The 25697-nt window shown below is 34.1% G+C and overlaps 2 protein-coding genes across 5 annotated transcripts in view; one reads left to right on the top strand and one right to left on the bottom strand.

Moving 5' to 3' along the window:
• Nucleotides 1-13555, bottom strand: part of IMMP1L (inner mitochondrial membrane peptidase subunit 1) — a 38881-nt gene extending 25326 nt beyond the window's left edge. The window contains exons 1-3 of one of the 2 annotated variants that reach the window (XM_070428118.1): nucleotides 13471-13555; nucleotides 6759-6875; nucleotides 144-399 (exon numbers count right to left, since the gene is read on the bottom strand). The gene's annotated coding sequence lies outside the window, so the exon portion shown is untranslated. The remainder of the gene's footprint in view (nucleotides 1-143; nucleotides 400-6758; nucleotides 6876-13470) is intronic. The other variant, XM_070428117.1, reaches the window with a different exon arrangement.
• Nucleotides 13556-13719: 164 nt separating this feature from the next.
• The window catches only part of ELP4 (elongator acetyltransferase complex subunit 4), a 171859-nt gene continuing 159881 nt past the window's right edge, over nucleotides 13720-25697 (top strand). For all 3 annotated transcript variants that reach the window (XM_070428114.1, XM_070428115.1, XM_070428116.1), the window contains exons 1-2: nucleotides 13720-13951; nucleotides 21545-21580. In XM_070428114.1, coding sequence (XP_070284215.1) covers nucleotides 13729-13951; nucleotides 21545-21580 — 259 coding nt within the window. In that variant the 5' untranslated portion in view covers nucleotides 13720-13728. The remainder of the gene's footprint in view (nucleotides 13952-21544; nucleotides 21581-25697) is intronic.

Below are 25697 nucleotides of genomic sequence, written 5' to 3'. Positions count from 1 at the left end.
ATCATTTCTACTTGAATATTTAAATAAATTTTAACTCATACATAGTTTATAGTTTACATATATCTTACATAATTTATAAGTCAAATAGCTAAAGCTCCATATTTTAAATAATTAATAGAAAGCATATTCTTTGCCTTGATCACCTGATTTTTTGTTGTTGTTTATAAAATTAATCACAGTTAGCAGGATAGAAATCGCTTTCAGCTTCATGAATGACATCCAAGAGATGGGAAAGGATTAGTTCTCAGTTGCTGCCAGTTATAGCGCCAGGTGGCTTTTTCTGCAGTGAAGGTGTTACCGATAATCCCATTACACTGGTACTAAATCTTGCAGACATCAAAATTATCACCAAGGTTCCTTTTCATCCCATCCTTTCCAAATGACTGGAAGTCGCTTCACCTGAAAGAAGTCAAATCCACATGCAGCTGCTGTTTTAGCAGGCAGCAAACTCCCTGAGAATGCCAGTCATGATTCAATTTTGCTGTGCTGGTGGCCCCCTATTCCCTGTCCAATAATACATCTGTTAAAAAATCGTACAGCTACAAATCAAGTTTAATCCTACCGGGGACCTCATGTTGGTCTTGTCTTCTAAAAAGGCAGCAGGTTCTGCTGTCTATCTTGGCCAGCGTCTGGGGAATACTCTTTAAATCCCAGCCCTACTTAGAAGAATAAGCTAAGGATCACAACACATGACCTCAAAAACCCTGATATGACTATATCCTGACCCAGAGGCATTCATTCTAGGTGAAGATTAGAACTTTGCATAATAAGATTACACAGCAAGTGAATGATATCAAGGGACTATCCATATGCAGCCGCCTGGTTTTCTATAGACAGCCTGTGCTCTGCAATATGCAGTACAGACGAAAAGGAGCTTGGTCTTTCTAGCTGAAATAAAATAGATTCACATAAATTAGTTGGCCGTTTCCAGATTCCTAAATCCCCCATTACATCTTTTATTGACAGCTCCTGTGAGGATAGCACAAATGTTATTCCTTTTTATTCTGTGCTCCTATAACAATCATGCTCTGTAATTGAAATGTACATAGATTATGGCTTGAAATTAACATCTTGTTTGCTGTAATCTTGGATTACAATTCACTGTGTACATAATAAAATTAGGAAATCAATGGATGGATTTATCAGCTCCAAAAAACTAGAGGTATTGTTTAAAGAATAGCTTAACATTTTGCGCCAACACTTTAAATGTAGAAGTCACAGAAAGATGTCAATAAAAATTTGAGTGAAAAAATACAAACATCAGCCAATATCTATGTAAGCTAGATTACATATGAATTAGCTCAATTCCCTCAAAATTCAGAAAATATGAAAGATTCAGAGATCTCATGAACATATCATTTTCTCTCTAAACCATACTTGAGCAAGGTCAATTACACATAAGGTCTCTACTTTTATAAAGTACAGAAGCAGTATTTTATACTAAGCACCTTGATCATTTTGTATTTTAAGATATTTGAATCCATTCAAACCAATTACAATTCAAGGTTTTAGAGATCTTAACAATATGTTTTTAAAGTATTTAATGAAATAACTTCTTATATTGGAATATATACAAAGCATTTTAACTGTATAGAATCCTAGAGATGTTTAGAAAACAATATGTTATGTTAAGCTTTTTTCTTCTAGAAGTTTAAAGCTATACCAGCTCTAAGCAAGTTTATATGAAAAGAAAGATTCCTATCATTCATGCAAACGCCTATTCATGCAAACACAGAAAAATTATAAGCATGCGAAGAGGAATTCTCAACTTTATATTTAAAAAAAAACTATTGACATTTGCCATGGGATTCATGTAAAACTAATCTCCTTGGTATACTTGAACTATGGCTTGTTTGACAGGTTCTATTTGCCCACAATTGCTGAGGAACATACCACATACCTTATATTAGTCATTTTCTCCTTATAATCACAGTATCTTTAAGCATATCTACACAATATCTGTTAAGTACTCAGGAGTCAGGTGTTATAATTCTGATTTTGTGTATTAAACAGGCATGTATAATCCAACAATATTGTGTAACTTCAACTACATACATAGCACATGTATACTCCTTGATTGACTTGATTAGGATATTATTTAAGAAATAATGAGAAATGCAAAAAATACACATTTCTGTTATGATATTTACATGTAATACTTTAGAGCTATACTGTTTAATAAAGTAGCCACTAACTACATATGGCTATTGAACACTTGAAATGTGACTACTCCAAACTGAGAGGTATTGTAAGAATAAAATATTCTTACACAGGACTTTGAAGACTTAGTACAAAAAAAAGTAAAATATTTTATATATTAATTATATGTTGAAAAGATAGTAATTTAGATACAGCAGGTTAAATAAAATACATATATAACTCATATTTCTATTGGACAGCACTGTTATAGCAGATTACATATTTTAATAATATATTCTTAAACTAATTAAAATTGTACAACTAATAAAAATACTAAAGCAGAGGGTTATTATGGAAGAACAAACATTACATTCTAGTGTTAAATCTGGTAGATAAGCTTAGTAAAGAAAGAAGAAAATGCAGTCATTTTAGAATCTATTTCATATCTCTAGCTTAAGGGTAGTGAGGAAGGAGGGACTAGCCAAATTACTGACCATTGTGAACCAAAAAAGAATAATGTGTTATAGTTAGAAAAATGTTTTAGTCCAGTAAGCATAGGTTTTTAGAAAAAGTACATCTTGAGCAACTTCATAAAAGACTACTAAGGTCTGTGTGTACCACTCACTGAGTCCAATAGACAGCAACTTCAAATAACATGTCTGCATCTACCAAGTGCCATGATGTTTTTCCTAAGGTGCTATATAATTATTTATATTCAAATTTTTCAAATACATCATAATAACTACATAGATTTGAAGCATTTAGTATATTTCAGAATTTTAGAAAAATGAAAAAGTTCAATTTTATAAATTATTAGAAGGCTGCTTTTCCATTAGTCATTTCATTATCCATCAATGTAGGTTTATAAAATTTCATTAATAAAAATAATTTTACAGAAACAAGGAAAACTGTAAATAGTTAAAATATAAAATGTATGCCTAATTTAAGTAAAGAAAGTTAATGGTAGATTTAGAATAACCAAAGAAAATTGATATTATACAATTAAAATACAAAGTCTATCTATGTCACACATTGGAAATTTCTATAAAGAGTAGTACATAAAGTATTAACTCATTTAAAAGTTACTTTTTCATAATTATTCCTTTATAATATAATATTTATCTAAAATACTAAGACGGAAGATGATACATGAGTATCAATAAATAAGATGGATAACATCGAAATCAGTTCTTTATAACCTAGCCATGCCACTTTTTCCTACCTTTTTAAAATTATGTATTTCTTTCCTTTCCTGGTTACAAGTATCACATATACACACAGACACAGACAAACACACACATATAAAAACAAAGTAATAACAATAAAAAACTTTCTAATCATCAATATATGAGAGCAATGATATTCTGTCTAAGTTAATCCCCAGACATCCAGATTCATGAATAAAAATTCATCAGTTTTAAATACACTGAGCCTATTAAGCAAGAACAAAAGCATATGCACAAAAGAGCTTTTAATATATTTCAAAGCCCACAAGAGCCATGGTCTCATTAAAATTATAAATTACACAAACATGGAATGAAGATTCAAACTGCAGTGCAGCTAAGCAGATTACAGAAAACCCCGCGTTCCATATGATAACACACCATGGCCCTCCCAGATGGGGGCTTGGAACAAAAAGGCCATCACCACAGCTAGGGAAAACCTCCTTGTGATCTCTGGTTTCTGTTCAGCAGATGACAGCCAAATAATATGTTGATTATTCTGTTTGTGCTGCTAAGCTTGTAAGATGGAATAAAAGCGATATGATCTATTGTGAACCCAATGCTAATGTGTTGCTCCACTCATAAATAATATACTGAATTTATTTTGAAACTACCTTTTATCTGTATTTCAGTTTTTAAATGCATGAATTAAAATAAAAGCCAAGATAAAATATTATTTAATTTGATGCTTTAAACTAAGAAATGTAGATGACAAGTGAAAAATATCTAAGTGCTTAGTTAAGAGCCTTCTATAATTTCACCACTGTGATCACAGACAAAATACATTTTTAAATAAGCAATTTCTCTCATTAAGAAATATAAATGTAGACTTAAGTAATACAGTAAGTTAATAATATACATTATTGACAAAATAAAAACTAAAATACGAGAGTATATAAAAATACTTTTCTGCAATACAAATAATGGCACATAATCAGAACATATGTCTCATGTACTTCTGAATAATAAAAAGTATCACTGAAAACCTTGTGAATGTTCATAACTTATACACAAATGAATGCTCACCTACCTACAATCAAAATAATTAAAAAGAAGCTTATAAAATAATTCTCAAATTAACAGCCAGCCATTTCATATTGCTTTGATGACAAAAACTAAAACCTAATTTTTCCCTCGCTGAAATATCCCAAACTTTAACAGAATGAACTATACTTAAATGAGGTAACTGGCATTGTGTCTGTAAATACTTCACCAAACTTTATATTTCATGGATAAAAATTTTTATGATTACTAGCACTATTTAAAATATTAAAAATCATAACATTTATTTTCCCACCCCCGAAATCCTTCCCTGAATAATCTTGTAGAATTAGCTTACAGGCAAGCAACATAAATAAAGAAGTACATTAAAGTTACAGTTGAGGCAAATATAGATAAACATACTGTTTTCTTAAGGGAGTGTTTAGTAAAAAAGCACATAAGTATGGCCATTAACATAAATCCACCTCCCTTTTCTGTTTAGAGGTAGATTTTTGAGTCTAAAAACCAGAGCAAAATTGCCTAACATGAAAAATACAATCTAAAATTATGGGTATAAAATGTAAAACAATAATACTTTTAGAGAAAAACAGAATACAGACCATCTTTGGAATAGACAAATATTTCTTAAAGAAGAGGTAAAGAGCACTAAACATAAATGACAAACTAGATGACTTTAAAGTCATAATCATCTGTTCATCAAAAGCACTATTAATAAATTGAGAGGGCAAACCTCAGAGCAGGAGAAATGTTTGCAATACCTATATTAGATGAAGGACTCATATTCCAAATATATAAAAAACATCTACAAGTCACAGAAAAAGACAGCCAAACAGAAACGTGGGCAAGAGAAATGAACAGTTACTTCACAAAAGAGAATAATGAAATAGGCAATATACATTGAATGAAAAGGTGTTCAACTTCGTTAATCATCAGAGAACTAAAGAATAAAATGATTATGATTTGCTATTTATACACACCAGAATCTGAAAAATATAAAGAGGTGGATAAAAGAATCGAGTGTTGGCAAAGACGTGGAGCAACTAGAGCTCTCATATAAATGTAAACTAGTTCCATTTTAGAAAACTGGCAATACTGATTAAAGTTGGACATATATTCTTATGATCCAGTAATTTTGCTCCTAGATATATCATCAAAAGAAACACATAAATATATTAATCAAGAGATATGTATTATGATGTTTATAACAGTGTTAGATGGAAACTTCCAAAATGTCCATTAATAGAATGGATAAACAATAGCTGTGATAGTCATATGATGACATGCAGCAATGAAAATGAACAAAGTATGACTACATGCAACAATATGGACAAATCTCATGACAAAAAGTTGAGCAAAGGAAACCAGACATAAAATACATTGTATAATTCTATATAAAATATAAATACAAGCAAAACTAATGATGCTACTGAAAAGTCAGGGTAGGGGTTATTCTAGTGCAGGGAGGGAAATAAATAGTGACTGGAAGGAAACATGACGGTGTCATCTAGGGTGTTGATAATATTCTTTATCTAGGTGCTGGTTACATGGGGTTTTTTTGGCTTCTAAAAAATTCATTGAGCTGTCTACTTATAATATGTGTACTTTTCTGTATATAGAGCTTTCTTTTAAAACGCAGTTTTACACACAGATACACAAAAGCAGTCAAAGTCCTTGTCATAGGAAAAAACTAAGGGTTCTGAGACAGTTCATTTAAATAATCAAATTTTCAACTTACTAGATTTTGTATACCATTCCAGATTTTCTTATGCAAATATAAGCATCTCTAGATATATCCATATTTTGGTTCCCCGCCCTTTTACACAAAAAGTAGTTTACAATACATTGTTTGAATTCTGCTCTGTTGAAATAACAATGTATGTTTGAAAACTTCCAAATCTGCATATAGAGAACATCCTTTCTTTTTTTAAAGCTGTATAGCTAGGCCACAGATCATTTAACAAGTACCCTATGGGTAGACATTAGGGTGTTTCCAATAGTTTGCTACTACAAAAAGAAAAAAATATAATGTAAACTCTCATGTATGTTGGTTATAACTTTTAGATGCTATTAAACAGGAAACAGACAATGAAAATTAGAAGCAAGACTATCAGCACTTTCATCATATTCCAGATATCAACACAATGACAATGGTATTACTCATTATAACAGAGTTGCTTTTGTCATATACTATTTTGTGTGTGTGTGTGTGTGTGTGTGTGTGTGTGTGTGAATGCAGCCAAGGATTCCCCTCCAGCTAACCAGTTACTTGTCCATCTATTAAGTGCCAACCTTCAAAAATTACAGTGTCCAGCAGGGAGCAGCATTAGGGCATTCATAAGACTTAACTTGAACACAAACCAGACAGAAAAAAAATGAGGAAAAGAGCCCACTTACCATAGATCTGTTCTAAAATACATTCAAAGTTTAGAGTTGTTGCAGGGCTTCCAGGAAAAAAAAAAAGCATCTAACGCATCTCAAAGCATATGTGGGTGACCCATGGTTTCAGGATTTCTAAAGTAGAAAATCAAAATTATATTAGTTAAAGGCTTTTCTCAGCCATGTTGATTTGAGTTAACATATATGACTAAATGTTTCTCAATTGTTAAGATGCATCTTCCTCTTTAGCAGGTCAATGGGATTTTGAATTCAGATATTCAATGACACTTTGGATAAAATGATTTTAAAAAACAGAATATTAAAGTTCTTTATGAGGGAATTTAAAGTAGGAGAAGAAAGTAAGTGGGTAACATAATGTATCAATCAACCTAAAGAGAACTGTGTTCAAGGACTTAAGGAAGTTGATAACACCAACCGCATATAGTTCTGATATATTAAATTAATTTCTACTTGTCAGCATGAATATCTAAAGTTAATTTTAAGCATGAAAAGGCAGCAGAGAAGTAGTTTGTAGTGCTGATGTGTTAAGACTAATTAAACAGATATTTACTCGATATGAAGAATGTATACGATATTGTTGAAAAACTCTGTGACAAGCTATAATATGACAAAGGCAAAATATATTATAGTTGATACTGTCTTGGATGTCAAAATCTGCCTCATATTCAACCATAATAACTCCATTACAATTCTTATGACTAAGAGAAAAAGTTTTATCATTTTTATTTGAAATGTTAAAAGTTTGCTCTATATGTGTTTACATGTGACATTTGAGAGTCTACACTGAAAACTAATTTTTTGTCATTAAAATAAGATAACAGCATATGAATACTCATCTTAAAATATACAATTACATAGAATATACAATATCACATATTAATATGTTAATGAATATGTAACAAGTTTCCTACTATTTTCTTCTGGCAAAATGATATGAGAATCTTGCGTGCATGATATCAAGACTACAGTGACTCTCTAATAATTATCATTAATTTGACTGAAGCTGAAAGAAACTCTCATATCTTAGTCTTCTATCCTTTATCATTAAGCTATTCATGGCATTTTTTCTTATCCTTTGCTCTCCTTAAAGTCTTCCTCTTATCCTGTTTCTTGCCTTTGCTACTGTACATTGCACTTTTCCAATACTTCCTCATTTCTGCCAAATCTATCTTTCTTCTCTTTACAAATAGAATGTTGAGCAAAAAAAGCCAAAGATAAGAAAAAAAAGTGCATTGCTTCATATATATAAAGTACAAAACAGGTAAAACAAATCTATAATCCTGGAAGTCAGGACTAAGATTTCCCTTCGTGAGTACTAATATACTGATAGGAAACAAAAAGGAATTATGTGGTGTCCATCAATTCCCTCTGTGCAGGCATAACCATGCCATTCATTCATTCAATCATGCTACCAGAATATCATGAGACTCTGTAGTAAGCCTCCACAATATCTGTTACATGCTTTACCTGCACTGACACAATGGGAAAAGCCACTGAGTTAATTTTTGTGAAAGGTGTAATAAAGTCTATGTCTAGATTCTTTTGGTGGGGGCGGGGAGGGGGAATGTGTATGCCTATGTGTTCTAGCACAATTTGTTGAAAAGACTATCTTTGGAATTGCTTTTGCTATTTTATCAAAGGTCAGTAGACTATAGTTGAGTGTATTTCTGGGCTATTCTGTTCCACAAATCTGTCTATTCTTTTGTCCATACTATATTGTTTTGATTACTATAGCTTTATAGTAATCTTGAAGTTTGGTAACAGTGGTCCTTCAACTTTGATTTTCTTCTTCATTGTGTTGGCTATTCTGGGTCTTTTGCCTCAATCAGCTTATATCTGTAAAGTAACTTGATGGAATTTTTATTGGAATTGCATTGAATCTATAGATCATGTTGGAAAGAATTGATATTTTGACAATATTGATCTCCTACCCATGAAAATTGAATGTTTCCATTTACTTAGTTCTTCAATTTTGCTCATCAGAGTTTTGTAGTTTTCCTCATATAGACCTTGTATGCATTTTTTTAGATTTATGCCTAAGTATTTCTTTTTTTTTATACTAATGTCAATTGCATTTTTTTAATTTCCAATTTTATTTGTTCATTGTTAGGATACTGGAGCTGATTTTATTTTGATAGGATGATAAGATGGCTTTACTGAATATGGCGAGTACAGAAGAATAAATAAATAACAGAATTTAGAGGATAAGGGAATTTATAGAGCGATGTGCCTACAGAAGTAGGTAGAAGGAACTACATGCAGGTCTTTAAGAAGTTTTGTTTTATATTATATGATCATATTTCTATTGAAAAGGTCAGGATGGCTCTTGAATGGAGAATGTACTTCAAGAGAACCAAAGAAGGGCTAAATGCCCTAGAATAGATCAGAGAGCTATTAAGAGGTAAATTCACAGGTCTTGGTAATGGACTGCATATGGCAAAATGCAACTTGAAATAGGAATTGAGTGAAGTTCCATTGCTTAGGCAACTAACTCTACAAATTGTCTTATCATTTAATAAGATACAAAACATTAGAGCGAGAATAGGGAACCTTTTTTCTGCCCAGGGCCATTTGGGTATTTATAACATCATTCTTAAGCCATACAAAATTATCAATTTAAAAATTACCCTACTATATTTGGTCAAACATTTAATTAACTACCCCTAATGCCTTGGCAGAGCCAGACCAAATGATTTTGCAGGCCTTATACAGCTCTTGGGCCCAACATTCCCCACCCCTGCACTAGAGGAAGTTCAGTCTGGGGTATTGTGAGGTTAAGGTTCCATTAAGACTTTTAAGAAATAGGTAAATATATGAATTTATGATTCTGGAGGTCAGAGAAGCAATCTGTACTATAAATGTTAGACATTGGTATATAAATTGTAACTGAGGTCCTGGGAGTGGATGAAGGTAATAAAGAACATGGTAAAAAGATAAAATGGTCCTAAGGACTTCAAGATTTAATGGCAGAAAGCAAGAGCCTTACTTTTTTAATACCCTCTAGTCATTGAATTGTCCCTTCTTTCAAACACTAATCCCTCTCCTGTGCTCCAATTCCATTCCTTCTACCTCATTCAAGTCCTTTTATCAATTGTCTAAAGTTGTTTTACAGTGCCTCTCAAACAACAAAACTCCTCCCTTGATTTTTTTGTCATCTCTTTCTATCCCCTCCCACCACTCCAGAACAAATTTTTCTAAAATGTAAAGTGGTCTATTTTTATGGAATATTCAACTTCACTTGCCATTTAATTCTAAAAACAATTATTTGACCTTTCAGTTTAACAAAATAAACCATTATTACTAAATCAAATAATCACTTTCCAATTCTTATTTTGTTTTCTGTTCCTTTGCCCAGCTTGTAAATATTTATGTCCCCCAAAGTTTATTCTTAGTTCTTTTTTCTTCTGATTCGAAAATTACATTTCCTGGGGTAAACTTCCATCATATGCTAATTAACTTCAAATCTATGTTTCATCTAGAGTTCCCTCTTTCACATAATCCACTGTGCATTGGATATTTCCACTTGACTACTCCATAGGTTCCTCCAATTATATACATTTTTTAAAAATACTCATTTTATGATCTCCCATTCCCTAAAATAACCAACATAACTACAAAATTCTGCTGTCTCTCCTTTATCCTTTATCCTCTACTAGAGGCCTGGTGCACAAAATTCGATCCCTATGGGATCAGGCCTAAACCTGCAGTTGGACATTCCTCTCACAATCCAGGACTGCTGGCTCCCAACCGCTCGCCTGCTTGCCTATCTGATTGCCCCCAACTGCTTCTGCCTGCCAACCTGATCACCCCCTACCACTCCCCTGCCAGCCTGATCGACGCCTAACTGCTCCCCTGCCAGCCCGATGGCCCCCAACTGCCCTCCCCTGCCAGCCTGGTCACCCCCAACTGCCCTCCCCTGCCGGCCCATTCCCTAACTGCCATCCCCTACAGGCCTGGTCACCCCCAACTGCTCTCCCCTGCTGGCCCAGTCCCCTAACTGCCCTCCCCTACAGGTGTGGTCACCCTCCAACTGCTCTCCCCTGCAGGCCTGGTCGCCCCCAACTGCCCTCCCCTGCTGGCCTGGTCACTCCTAACTGCCCTCCCCTGCCGGCCATCTTGTGGCTGTGTGAACCGCCATCTTGAGGGTGTGGCAGTCAATTAGCATATTCCCTCCTTATTGGCTGTGGGTGCTGCCATCTTTGTGATGGTGTGAGGGTCAATTAACATATTCCCTCTTTATTAGATAGGATCACCCACAAAGCTGTTCGAGGCAGAAACCTGTTAATCATCTTTGGTTCCTCCTGTCAACCTTCCTTGATCATATCAATTCTACCCCTTATAGTAATATCTTAATTCACTCCATTCTCTTTATTCCAGTCACACTTTTAGACAATCCATTTTCTTCTAGCATGTTTAGCCAAAACATAATGATCAAATATAATCACTGTCATCCTTTCCTTAAAAGTTTTCAATGATTTCCCATTTCCTATTATCCCTAAAGGAAAAAAATCTACTACCTTAAGAAAACCAATTAGACCTTCTCCAATCTCCCCTTCTATTCATACTATGCATAAACCATGAGAACTACTTACACAGAAGCAATGAGAACAGATTTACTGAAGGAGCCGTCTTCCTATTCTCTGCAATGGCTTCCATTCTCTATGATTATATCACCTACACATTCTTCAAAACTCAGGTTAAGCTTTCTCATCAGGGGAAACTTTCCAAGGCCCTTCTCAGTCCAAGTTAGGTATCAGACATTTGTCCTCCAATAGAAATTATATAGTATACTTTAGTATTCTATTTATCCACCTATGTCCCTCAACTGTGCACTCAAGGAAGGCAAAGACTAAGTATTCTTTTTCCTGTAACCTGTGTACTTAGCTCATTACCTGGAAATTAATTAATTAATTATTATTCATCATTAACAGCACACCTAAACATATACCTTTTTATCTCTTCACTTCTAAAAATACACTGTATTTAATCCAATGCCTTATATTCAACTCTATATACTGGTAAATGCAAATATCTGTGATTATTTGCTTTGAGAGCGAAAGTTTTGTTTTTGTAAAAAAAAATCAAGACAAATTAAATTATCCTCTGATAATTTTATACTATTCCAAAGATACAACCTAACTTTAGAAATTCCTTGGGTGCATATGTCATGTTTCCCAAATTATAAAAGTTGAAAACAATTCTTCAGTTCTAGTAATAAGGCAAATAAAGCATCACATCATCATCCTTAGAAAACCAAAGGGTAAACAGAGTAGGAGACAAGGGAATAGGAAAAATAAAATGTAAAAAATCAGTATTTCAGAGCAACAAAAATATCCAAGATGTTTCTATTTGATATTAAAATGCTTTGACACTTTTTGTTTTGCTCTTCTTAGTAGTTACTACAGGACAAAATTTGTACATATTGCTCAATGTATTCAAGTGCTGTTCTGTTTTCTAATGTTAACCTTTTCTCCCTCACATAAGAACATTTTTATTTCTGTAGGCCTAAAAATGACAAGATTAGGTCTAAGCAAAGAGTAAGCACTTAACAGCTATTTACTGAATGATTTAGATATATACTGGCGAAAGATCCAAAATAAAAACATCTAAACCTCATCAAACTTTCCAGATGATATAGTTGAATAGCAACATAAGTTTGTTTTTTTCCTGAACATTTTTCTTAAAAAAAAAAAATCCAGAAAATGAAATACCTCCCCAAATGAAAAACTCCAGTCACTACTTAGCAAACTAATTTTGATGTATCAAACAGAACCTGCCAAAGAGTTTTAACGGGTCATTGAGATTTAAAACAATTCAATGGCAAGAACTGCCATGAGGTTTGGTTGTATTTTAAAAGTAGCATACATCACTGTCAAAACCAGTCATAACTTTGTAGTACAGGCATGATTTGGGAGTCTTTTTTAGTTTAAACTTGTCAATCATGAATGCTTTTAAAAATCACTTACCCACCACACACACACACACACGCTCAGTTTTAAGAAAATTTTTAAATCGAAAGACACAGCTCTAAATTACATTTTCCCATTGCACATAAAATTCCTATTCTAATAAGAAAGCTCTCATTTCAAAGTTCACAAATCACTAGGAAAATAAAGTACAAACACATTTCATTCTTACCAGTTTTTTTTGGAAGAATACCTCAAGTAGTTTGTTATTTGAAGGTGCCTTAACAGCAAACGACAATTAAATGTGTGAACAAGGTTGTCAGAGTAACACTTGTCATTCACACCACTTATGGAAAGGGACTTTCAGAAGCATTAATTAAAATTAACGAAAGCTTGTCACGGGGACGTGCCAGAGAAGTACATTTTGTCATTTGCTCTTAGAATCTGAGGGAAACCAAGGCGGCTCCAAGCTCAAGAGTTTTCACTCTACGGTCTAAACCCAACCCACCTGCCACTGACAAACTGAGCTCAGATGCTCAGCAAGCAACTCATTAAGGTGAGTTCCGATTCCTTCAGTATAACACAACCATTAAAAAAAAATTAGTGACTTCAGGTGAAGACGATGAATTTTCAATCAGGTATCAGAAGAGAAAGGGGCGGGGAAATGTATCTTTCCTCTTCACAGACAAGCCTAGGTGAAAAGTCCTACTGGCAGTTGCTTGATATTTCGCTCCACCGATCGCTTCTGTAATTAAACGTGCATGAAGACACTCAAAACGAGAGCAAAGTTGTATACTACCCACCTCTTGCCCCAAAGAACCCCGGAAGGCTCTCACCCAGGGCTCAGGGGGGGCTTTCTCACCTGGGTTCCGCACAAGTCCGCCGTCCTCACGCAGAGAGCACTTTTCAGCAAGACGCCTTGCTATTGGTTGACTTAAGACGGAACTCTCAGTTCTATTGGCTACGAGAGCCGTAAGGGGGCGGGAGTTGGGGGCTGGCGCTGACAGGCCGGCTACGGGAGTTCCCAGAGTTCCTATTGGGTCTACGCGGGAAGCGCCAAGATGGCGGCAGAGGGAACCAGCGGCCCCGGCGCCTGGAGTCCGGGATCTGTGGCGGCGGCAGCCAGCAAACACAACGTCACCAGTTTCCAGAGAAGGGGTCCGAGAGCCAGCGGCACCGAGAGCGGCGGCTGTCGACTGGTGTCCATCGCAGGCACACGGCCGTCGGTGCGGAACGGACAGCTGCTGGTATCTACCGGGCTCCCAGCCCTGGACCAGCTCTTAGGTCGGTTCAGAACGGAGATCTAGGCTCGACAGAGGGAAAGCAAGGGAGGGGACTTGCTGGGGGAGCTCGCCTGACCCCACATGTCTGTGTGGCCCCCCCGCCTTCGGACGTGGAGAGATGGCCTGGTCTGAGAGAGTGGAGGGAGGAGGGGTTGCATGGAGACTTGGAAATGCTGTTAACCAGACCAGTGCTGGTGCTCCCAGTGTCACTTTTTCTAGTTTGCGACCGGATCCCTTCGTGCTGTTACCTCCGTCAAGGGGAGTTACGTTTGGAGACGGTGCGGCCGTCCTCTCTAGAACCCCCTCCAGGTCTCTGCCACCCCCAGATAGTTCGTGGTTTGGATTAATCTGCAAAAGTTGGTATCACTGTGAGAGATGGGCTTCATTGGAAGATATTGGGGGGGGGGGGGGGGAAGAAAAAGTAACTTCCTGTCTTCCACCGCCAGGCTGCTCATCTCCGGTTCTGAATCTTTAAACAAACCACGTTGGCTTGAAAAGAATGGATTAAAGGTTTATGTAGATCCCAAGTTAGTTACACGCGTATCTGCTGCGTTAAATACACTTATGTTTCTGTTCGACTTTTTTTCTCTATTAACTCATTTTAACGAGTGAAAGAAGGGCAGTTCCTAGGCGTCCCTGTATAATCTCTGGAGCCTTTCTTTCATGACAAGCCTGCTATGAATATGCTTGTTTTGTAACTGTTACACTGAAAGGATTGACCCGATTAGGTTGGTAGGACAGAACTCCTATGTTAATAAAGGTTGTGAATTAGTTAATTCCTATCTGAATGCTGCTTCATTCAAAAAGATGTATGTTTGTATCTCATGACTTCTTAATAGTGTGTGATATGTGCCAGTTAAATCTTGTACACTTTCATAAAATTCTAGAAATGCCATTGCTTGTTTTTGTACTTCACTCGACATTTTTCCCTCTGTAATCCCTCCACCCCTAGCCCCCAGCCCCACCCTGCAAGGTTTAATGCACAGGAAAGTGACAAGGCAAGCAACCTGTGAGAAAGAATATGGTGGTTGTTTTTTTTTGCCTCTGTTATTTCATGTCCTTAACTGGATCTTGGTTATTTCTACATAAGTCTTAAGTATTTTTTACTTAATTGTTTCAAGTCTATTGCCTTCCTAAATTGCATGGTACTACAAACAAAAATTATTCAGAATATCTCGTTGGCAAGTATTTATCTCACTTTTTTTTTTAACCCTTGCAACCTTACTTGGGTGTGATCCTATATTTGAACTTAAAACTTGGAAGCTGTTTTCAAATTGAAGTTCAAATATAGGATTACACCAAGTGTTTATATATATGTAACATATATTATACGTGATTATATATTAATTCAATTGAGATAAGTAATTTTACTCACTGGATCCTGAAACTCTCCAAACAAAAAGGTCACATTTCTGACGTTATATTCTTCAGTTCCTAATTAGAGTAACAAAATGTGCCTAGCACAGTTCCTGTCACTTAGTAGATTCTCAATAAGTTCTTGATTGAAAAATAAAATAATGTGTAGAAAAAAACAGCAAAAACCTGGACAAGAATTTATGAAACATGTAAGATGAAGCTCAAAAAACAGACTCAGAAATTAAGTTACATGAATAGCCACAAAGCCATTGACAGCCTGGGCTGATCTTTATGCTTCAGATTTAGTGCTCTGCAAATGCTACAGCTGTTTCAAATTTTTGAGAACTCTTTTCAAGTGATTTTAGCCATTTATTGAACCTGAGACTAGTGATTTAACTATAGTCCCTGGAAGCACCCCACCAAAAAGGTAACTCAAAGCAACTTCCTCATGTGATTCTACAGTGATATAAACTTGAACTCTAATTTCAAAATTTTCCAGGTATGCTTGAGGATAGGGACTCTAGTATTTGACTGTAACAAGCTTATGCTAAAAATTAGTGTTCATTAAGATGATTGCAATGAGTATCAGTTTTTAGAGATTTTGAAATATTTTTTATGTGTGTATAGTTAACTCTCAATGTACAAAGGAGTGGAAGAAGTTGTTATAGGAATTACTACATTTGGAATAATAATATGTGCAGAAGTATTTTAGTTGTTAACTTCTTAATGCCATTTTTGTATTTTCATGTTCTATTTTGTATGGCCCTGTGGAGCAAACCCGTTACATTTGTTTTTCATTAAAACATTATTTGAAAGTGAAACATTTGGCTGCTAGTGTGTATATACATAGGTATAAGCAATTCAGATTATGTTGTTACTCACATGTTATTTGACTGGGATTCTGACAAGCGTAATATGACCATATTGTGACAAAATGTAATGATAGGATGGTATATCAGGATGATGAAACTATACTGTGACATATTGTTGCCTAAATAAATTCAGTAATTACTGGGTAACAAGTAAATACCATATTGTTATTGCCATACAATACAGCGATATTTTACTGTTGCCACTGTGACATCATTGTAATTTTAAGCAGAGATGCAAAATATACTTAAAAGTCATCATACAGGCTAATTAAATAATATTCTCAAATTTCTATTCTTACTACTCCAAGAGCAAAGTGTTTCATAAATTTGAGAATTTCCTATATATGGATCTTCTAAACATGATCTAATCATATTAAATATTTTTGTTCTGTCAACTGAATTTTATTGTTAGATACTGATAGACATTTTCCAAGTGGGCTACATTTAAATTTTTCAGGTTCTGAGATTTCCTAATCCAGGTTCTCAACCCTGCCCTTTCAGGAAATTTATGTTGTTATTTGATGATACTACATGTAAATATTCCATTTTTCTTTTCCAGAACTTCCAAAGAGAGGTTATAGTGGGTAAAAGACTCTGGCAGAATTTCTTTTATCCTTGCATATAAGGTGTAGTCCATTTTAGGGCCGTATCATTGAGTCTAGGAATTATTCCCCAGCCTCATCCTTCAAAAAGATACTTAAAGAAAAGGTGACTTCAGGCTTGACTGGGTTAACTTCTTTGCTGTTTAGGGCTTACTAAATTTTGATTGTCGGGTGAATGGCAGATAGGAATTTGGGGTAAATAATAATCTAGGAAGAGTATTCCAAAGAAGTTCGATATAGCTGCCATTTTCAACACTGATGTCAAAAAATAAATACTAGTGGGCTTATTTCCTTTGCTTCACTATATCAGTCTAGAGACTGTAGGAGATGTTCATTGAGTTTGGACTCAATAAAATAATCCTGGTTATGATATTTTAGAACTAAAAGCTGTAGCCTGTTCCTTTTTTTATGTAAAATTGTTTCATGTGATGTAATCTATATAACCATTGTCACTTCATAGCTTTTTGTATTTGATTCCTATATTTGCCCAGTCAATAATTGTTATAATTAAGAGTTGTCAGGATGTCTTATACTCCCAGAGAGAGAAGAAAAGGTAGATATATTAATGAAATCATTGCAATTTAATTTGAGGTATGACATTAAATATTTAAGGATATTGCTATGAACTAAGGAAAGGATATGTACTTGTTTTTAACATCACATTTTCTCTAAAATGTCTTTCTATTCTTTTAAGCAAAACTACTCTTTTATAGAGAGCACTTAAAAGGACTTGTTTAGTTCACTGTTACTTTTTCTAAGTGTTTTTCCTTTCCCTTTTATTTTCTCTTAACTTTGAAAAGGGAGATACCCTTGTAAAATAAGGGATCATTGCTGGGCCTTCATATTCTAATATATTACTTTGACGTTATTTACCCACAATTTATAGCTTAATTAAAGATTTGTTTTGGGAAGTGTGGGGATTGAATATTCTTTAAAATAATATCAATATAATTTTCTAACTTCATACAAATTTTAAAAAATCCTTTACCTCATATTTAAAAAATCATAAGATAGGAAAATATTGGCACTTAATCACAAGATCTTAAATTTTCTTTAATGTTTTCTAAAGCATTAGATTTTTTTTTTCTAGTTTTAAGACAAAATGCTATGTCATTTTTAAATATAAAATCTTGATGAAATTAATACATTAAAATATTATGCTTGCAAACTCATGTAATCTTAAATGTGGGTATGATTTTTACTGTCTGTGTTTTTAGTAAGCTGGAGATAAATATATTTCTTAAGAAGCTTTAGAAGTAAAACCAAGTGTTTGTTTGCCTACAGACTTAGAAAGTGTCTCCATATTTCTATAAGATACAATTAAAGAAGACCATTTTACTTCATTGTATGTTTAAGAAAGATATTATAATTGCTTACCTACCTGTCAAACGTTTTAGGGATTACTGATTTTAAAGATATATTAAAAGCTAGCTTTGGTTGAATATATTGTCAAAATATACTCTTGTGGTTGGTTGGTAGGCTTTCAAATTTTTGCTGGGACATAACTACAAACTTATTCGAACTTACTCTAGTTTTGGCTGGCTGCGATGGCTCAGTGGTTGAGCATTGACCTATGAACCAGGAGTTCTCAGTTCGAATCCCGGTCAGGGTGGGCTTGATCCCCAGGGAGGGGTATGCAGGAGGCAGCCAATCAATGATTCTCTCTCATCATTGATGTTTCTATCTTTACTTCTCCTTTCTTCTTTGGAACCAATAAAAATATTTTTAAAAACTCTAGTTTAAAATACAGCTAGAACTTCAGCATATCAAGTGAGGTATATCAAAATACCTTATACATAGATATTTGGGGAAAATTTGAGGTCTGTCACACTAAAATTTGGAAGACTAGAGGAACTGCTGCTATGTGTGTGTGTATATGTGTGTATAAGTACATCATATGCATAGAATAAAAGATTGACTTAAAAGTAGTTAATAAGATAGATTCATCTTATTAACTACTTCAAAATAACCAACCTTCAAAATGACCAACCATTATTAGAGCCAATACTAATTTGAGTAGTTAATTTACATAATAGAGAAAAAAGCAAAATTACTTTTGTAAGAGAAATCTTGGTGGGATATTAATTTGGTTGATAAAAGTCATTGAAATGTCCCCATTTTATGGTGTTTTACTTAATGTTGAACTTTCCAAAGATTAGAATTTTAATGTACATGAGATTTTTAAATGAGTGGTGTTTTCTGAATTATCAGGAACAGTAGCTTCTATCATTCTTACAGAAAATTACCTCCGTAGCATAGTCATTCACTGTTATGGTGATCATCTTTTATAAAGCAAGAACATTTTCAGTGGTTTGTTCTAATCAGAAAATAATAGCCAGAATAGCAAAGGTAGCTCTTATGAAAACCTCTCTGGGCCAGACACCTGAGCTACGTATCACTTCATTTAATTGGGAAACTATTCCTTGATCTGTTCTTATCCCACTGTGAATAGCATTCACAAAGTATCTTTATTTCTCTAAGTATTCCTTTACATGAAGCCTGGAAACTTTATATAAATTCCTATAACTTGAGAAGACATGAATGTAGACCCAGGAAAGTTGAGATAAATTTAAATCCTTCCTGTAAGATTTCGGTTAAGGAAAGAAAGGCAACTACCTTTCTATAGTACCCACTTAAGACTAGCACACTGCAGAGTTTTATGTGCTTATATTTCATCTTGCCAGGCATGTAGCATGATAAGCCCATTTTGCAGATAAATTGGTGATTAGGTAGTTAAATGTTTATTTTTGCATGCAAGGGAAAGTAGGGAAATAAGGAGTTGGAAAGTGTAATTTAAATGTTCAAAATGGATTTAAAAATGGTCTATATGGTTTATATGTGGCACAAACTGTACATAAAACATTTAGCCTAATCTTGCCCAAAGAAAACCTTTTTGGCTCCTATCTTCACATAATTTTCAGTTTGTGTTTTAAGCTTTTGGTTTGAAGAACATTTGAAGTTGTCCTATGTACAGCTTTAAATGCTATAATGAAGGAACTTATCTAAATGTGAAATTAAAATATTTAGTTCTATAACAAATCCACTTAAGCATAACAATATATAAATTTTTTCTTGTTTTTTATTTTTTATTGTTTTCTCTATCAATTTAGAATGTTCTTATAATCATAAAATCGCCAAATGTTGTATGTTACCAAATTTTAATTCTTTGAAAACAACATTTATGCTACTTATGAAGCAAAAAATAAACTCTATCAAAGGAACTTTTCATACTAAGTTTTCCTATAAAACATTTGCCACTACAAGACTTTTGGGGTAAGTTCTTAATTAGTGTTCTGTTGTTTAGCCCTAAAGCATTGTAATTACGTTGTGTTCAATTGTCCAACAACGTTGAGTATTTTTTTTTTCAGAGTTTGTATTCCATTTATTACAACAGCATCTGTATACATTTGAAGACCGTTCAGACATGTTTGCCTGCTAGGTGCCCTGGTGGGCTCTCTGGCAGGCCCCATAGCTGGGTGCCTCAGATTTGGGGACCAGTGTGGTCTCCAACAATTGAAGTTTTAATATTATCCTGGCTCTCCTCAGCCATGAGCTTCCTTAACACTCCTTGCCAGGCATGTAGTATGATAAGCCCATTTTGCAGATCAGAACACAGAGGCATCAATAGCTGCATTATCTGTCCAAGACAGGAAGCAAGGGATTAGTAGAAAATGAGTTAGGTTTGGGTGACCCCAAAACACATTTTTTTGTTTTCTTGTTTTTTACTTTTTTATCAAATTTATTGGGATGACATTGGTTTAAAAAATGATATAGGCTTTAGGTGTACGTCATCTATATATTCTATTGTGTGTTCCCCACCCCAAGTCAAGTCTCCTTCCATCACAATTTATCCTCCCTACTAGAGGCTGGTGGTTCCACCATTTGGTCGATTTGCGTACTAGCCTTTTATTATATAGGATACCCTATTCTACCTCCCCCAACCCCTGAGTAGTTTCTTTTTAAATTACACTTTAAGTACACGCTATATTTTTATGTTTAAGTAACCTTGTGTTTGTAACATTAATTACAAGTAATACTTTACAAATGTTTTGATAATAAAATAGTAGTTGAATGTATCTTTCTAGTGTAGCTCTAGTTTCCTAAAACTTGATTTTAAATTGATTTTTTATGAATCTTATTTGAGTTATATGTTCATCATCATATTACCCCAATTCAGATACTTAAAAGAACATTTTCTAGTTATAATGAAATTTTATTTTGTGATTGTGACATTTTTGTTTGAAATGACAAATATAATGTTTATTTTAAATTCTAAATATATTTAGAGCATGTGCAGACTTTGTGTATGTTATTCATAATGAAAAAAGAATCTGTTTTATCAGGATTTTTTCTCCAAGGCCCATTAAATATGAAGATAAAGATTTAGGTGGAATTTCTTTTCTTTAGTAGTTAAGTGTGCACATTTAGGTCTTGGCTATTGAGTTAATTTATTAACAAGTGCTAAATATAACATTATTGAAATCCTTAACCACTATTATGTTGAATGCTGCATGGCCCTGTCAGGAGAATGGAGGATAGTACAGTATACTGCGAAAGTAATTGTAATGTGTAGTGTGTAATTACACATAATATGTAATTATTTCATAATAGCACCTTAAGCAAAGTATTGCAAAAGTGATTAAAATGTTGTTTTCAACAGCAATTTTAAAGTTATTGGAAATCTGTCCTTGGTAAAGCCTAACTTTTATGCTAAAAGTAATGTGAAAACGTAGACTAATTTTTTTCATTTTGTTTTATTTCCAGGTGGAGGTTTGGCTGTTGGAACAGTTCTTCTTATTGGTTAGTATAGCATACATATTTTCGCTTTCTGATCAGTTTTCTGTTGTGTGTAATGATTTTACAGGTTTTCCTATTCTGAAATTACTAGTAAGTATTTAACTTTCTGCAGGATTTAAGGAATATTAAAGAGAAATTGTCTTAAGTTCTAATTTAAATTTAAACTTTGATCTGAACTTGAAATAAATTAGGCAAGTATATCTGATAATGTAGCTCTTAGAAATGTTCACAGGGCACTGTCCTTCATTTTTTTAAAAAAGACAAGAATTAATGCCAATTGATTTTTCTGGAGAATCTCATAGTTAGAGTGAGATTATCAGAATGATTAAGAAGTTGATGTGCTAACAAGTTCATTGTATATATCTCAGATTTTTATCATTATTGTCTTCTTATTGAAAGAAAAGTAAAACTGATAAATCGTATTTTTGTTTATCTTTAAAAGTATAATGGTTCTTATTTAAATATACATTCATAATACCATTTCCCTTACTTTTTTTAGTTTAGATTGGAGATTTGTGGAAATGAAATAAACCTTGGCAGTTACATCAAAGCTCCCATCTAGCCACCAATCACTTTTCCATAATCCTTGACAGATATCAAACACAATTTGAGTACAAATTATCTAGTTAAAACAACTCAGTACTTCACAAAGCAGTGTTTGTTTTTGAAAATACTATGATTTATTAGAAAGTTCCTTTTCTTAATGTTTACTCCATCTACTTATAACTGATTTTCGTTCCTAGTTTTGCCCTCTGTACTAATAATACAGAATTTATCTAGTCTTTCACATGATACTCTTAAAATATTTGAAAATAATTGTTTTAACATCTAAAATCTTATCCAAACTAAATAGACATAGTTTGTTAAATTAGTTTTTATGTATCTTGGTTTTCATCCTGGTTTTTTTCTTGTCACATCTAGTTTAGCATTGTCTCTTCAGCTGAATCCAGAACGGAATACAATATTCCACATTTAGAATGACCTATACTAGAATTCTAGAAATGATGATATCTGTCCCATATTTTAAAATTTATCTTTATTATACATAAAAAATACTTGAAGGACTTTATGGAAAAAATAACTTACAGTTTTTATATAAATAAATAAATACATAACATACAAAAGGATATGTAGAAAAAAACAAGTTGTTCTTGCAGTTCCTCAGTCCCCATACCCAGAGACAATACTGCCCTGGTAGCCCATTTAAATATTTCTACGTAAGAAATATACTTGGGAGCATTTAGCACCTTTGCCTTTTCCATTTAATACATCTTAGAGAAGAGTCCTTGTGCATTCATATAGATATACTTTATTCTTAACAGTATTGGATTTCATTGTAGGGATATGCTATAATTTATTTAAATCATTTAGGTTAATTCCTTTTTTTCTATTACTAACAATGCTATTGTGCAGATCTTGTATGTAAGCTTTGCATACATATGTAAACATCGCTTAGCTGCCTCCTCCAGGCTCCCTACCAGGGATTAAACCTGAAACCCAGGCATGTGCCCTGACCAGGAATTGAACAGGCAACCTTTCAGTGCACAGATGATGCCCAACCAACTGAGCCACACCGACCAGGGCAACTGTTCCAAGTTTTAATAACTGAAATTGGTGGTGAGAAAATCAAGGAATCAGCTCTAGGTATCATTAAGAGATGAGAAAAGATTTTCATAGCATAGTGGAAAGTAGTGACTGGAAAGAATAAATAAAAACACTTCATATTTATATACTAAAGAATTGAGAGCTCTATATAAACTGTATATATGTATATATAGAATGGCTAAAGAAATAGTGAAACTGAGAGTAAGAAGTGTCTTAACTGGGGAAAACTGTCCACAGCAATACCTGCAATAAACAAATGGAATAAGATAAAGATTTAAAAGTGTCAGGAAAATAGATAATTTGAAAGTCATTGTTGACTTTCATAGTCCCAGTGAAATGACAGGAGCAGCTCATTTAGACTTTGATATAAGGAAAAATTGATACTCTTCTTCCCATCCTCTGGCTTCAGTCTACCCCTTGGGGGCCTAATGAACAAGTGTAATTCCATTTCCATATGACAGCCTGTCAAATATTTAAGGACAGCTCCCTTGCATCCCTTAGGTCTCTTTTTCTTCAAGCTAAATATCTCATTTCTCATGCTTTCAGGTCCCTTGACCATCCTGCTCACACCATTCTGAAGATACTTTAGTTTATGTAAATACCCAAGTGAAATATATTATTGTCACTCTGGTTGACTACTAGAATAGATGAGGACAATCAGCTCTCTCAACCTAGGAATTAGACTATTAATTCTGGCCAGAACCACATTTGCTTTTTGGCAGTTCTGTCACATCATTATCATTTTTGCTTGCCCAGTGTTAAGGGGATTCACTAAATAGATTAATTAAATGCTTATTATACAACTTCAAAATTTGTTTCACAAAATTGGTAATTTTCAGCTTGAAGAGCATAGTTTTTTTGCTAATCCCTAAATAGGTGATGTTCCTCCTGTTAGTTTTTTGTGCCTCCAAGGAGTATGAAAAAATATAGTTGATAACTATTAGAGAGAGAGAGGGAGATCGAGTGAGTGTGTGTGTGTGTGTGTGTTATGATAGGGTGTGTTTTCAGCAAACTACAGTAGATCTGGCTGATTTATAAGACAAAGATAGATTTTTGTTTGTTGTTTGTTTCCCTTAATTAATTCTACAAATATTTACTAGATATACACTATGTGTCCAATACTAGGGATATACCCAATACTAGGGAAGTGTTCTCTGCCATGAAGATCTTGTAGCTTGGTGGGGAAATTTCAATGATGTGTATTAAAGGCTATAATAGGAGTTAACAAGATGCTGTCTGAAGCATGTGATCATCTCATCCAGCCTCGAGAAAGGCTTTTCCAAAAATGCGGTTATCTAATCTGGGTCTGGGAGGGTTTAAGGGAATTAGCTAGCTGCTCCTCAGAACTTTTTGTATATTGTATTCTGGAACTGTATGATGCAATCAGGTTAAGGTGGTTGATGAGGTTGTTCAGATTTTCTATTTTTTTAACGTTTTTTTTCTTCAGTTCTGTCAATTACTAAGATGTGTATAATAAAATCGCCAAATATAATTTACATTTTCTGAGTTCTGTCAATTTTCCTTTAAACAGTTGTATTTTTTATGAAATTCAAAGTAAAAATAATTTATCCACATACAGACAGTCCTCGGGTTATGTCGGACTTGACGTATGTCATTTCGTGGTTACCTCGCCATCTCCCATTTACAGTATTTATAAAAAAAAAAAAAAGTTCCATCATTTCGACGTCTGTACATATGTGCTTTATGTTTTTTATTATTTATTTACCACAAGTAAAGGTCAGGAATTGTTATCTTTCTTTTAAATTTTTTTTACTGTTTCACTTCATTACTGCTGTGCATGTGCTCCATGTGAGTGACATAGGTGCTTATGTAGGTGGGTTCCGACTTAGGGCGAAAATCTCGTTACATCGCGCCATAGGAAGGGATCTCCCACGTAACCCGAGGACGTACTGTACATACATATCTGTATATAAATACATAATACACAATCGCAGTGTTTTATAATTTCCCATCAATTTGTATTCTTTTTTCCTTCCTATAAATATAAGTTACCATGTTGTGTCATTTTCCTTTACCTTTTAATGATTTATAGTACAAGTCAGCTGTCGATGAATTGCCTCAGTTTTCACCTCAATTTTTTGTTAATTCTCACCTGAGAATATGTTTAGAGAGAGGAAGGGAGAAAGAGAGAGAGAAAGAAACATCAATGTGAGAGAAACATGGCTGGGCTGCCTCCCATTTGCTCTCTGACTGGAAATCATACCCGCAGCCTAGGTATGTTCCCTGACTGGGAATCAAACCCACAGTCTTTTGGTGTATGGGATGATGCTCAACCCAAGCCAGCTGGCCAGGGCTGACCTCAATTTTTTAATGTATTTTGTGAATTTACAACTTTTGGTTAAGTTGGATTTGTTTTTCAACTCTTTGAATATATAATTACCATTTCTTCTGGCCTTCATTGTTTCTGATGACAAATCATTTGTTAATTGTATTGTTGTACCCCTGTATATCATACCATTTTCCCCTTCTGCTTCCAAAATTATGATGTTCTTAG

Source organism: Myotis yumanensis, unplaced genomic scaffold, assembly GCF_028538775.1.
Source record: "Myotis yumanensis isolate MYYU_CA2020_CCGP unplaced genomic scaffold, mMyoYum1.0.hap1 SCAF_10, whole genome shotgun sequence".
Taxonomy (NCBI): Eukaryota; Metazoa; Chordata; class Mammalia; order Chiroptera; family Vespertilionidae; genus Myotis; species Myotis yumanensis.
This window is presented reverse-complemented; position numbering and strand designations above follow the sequence as displayed.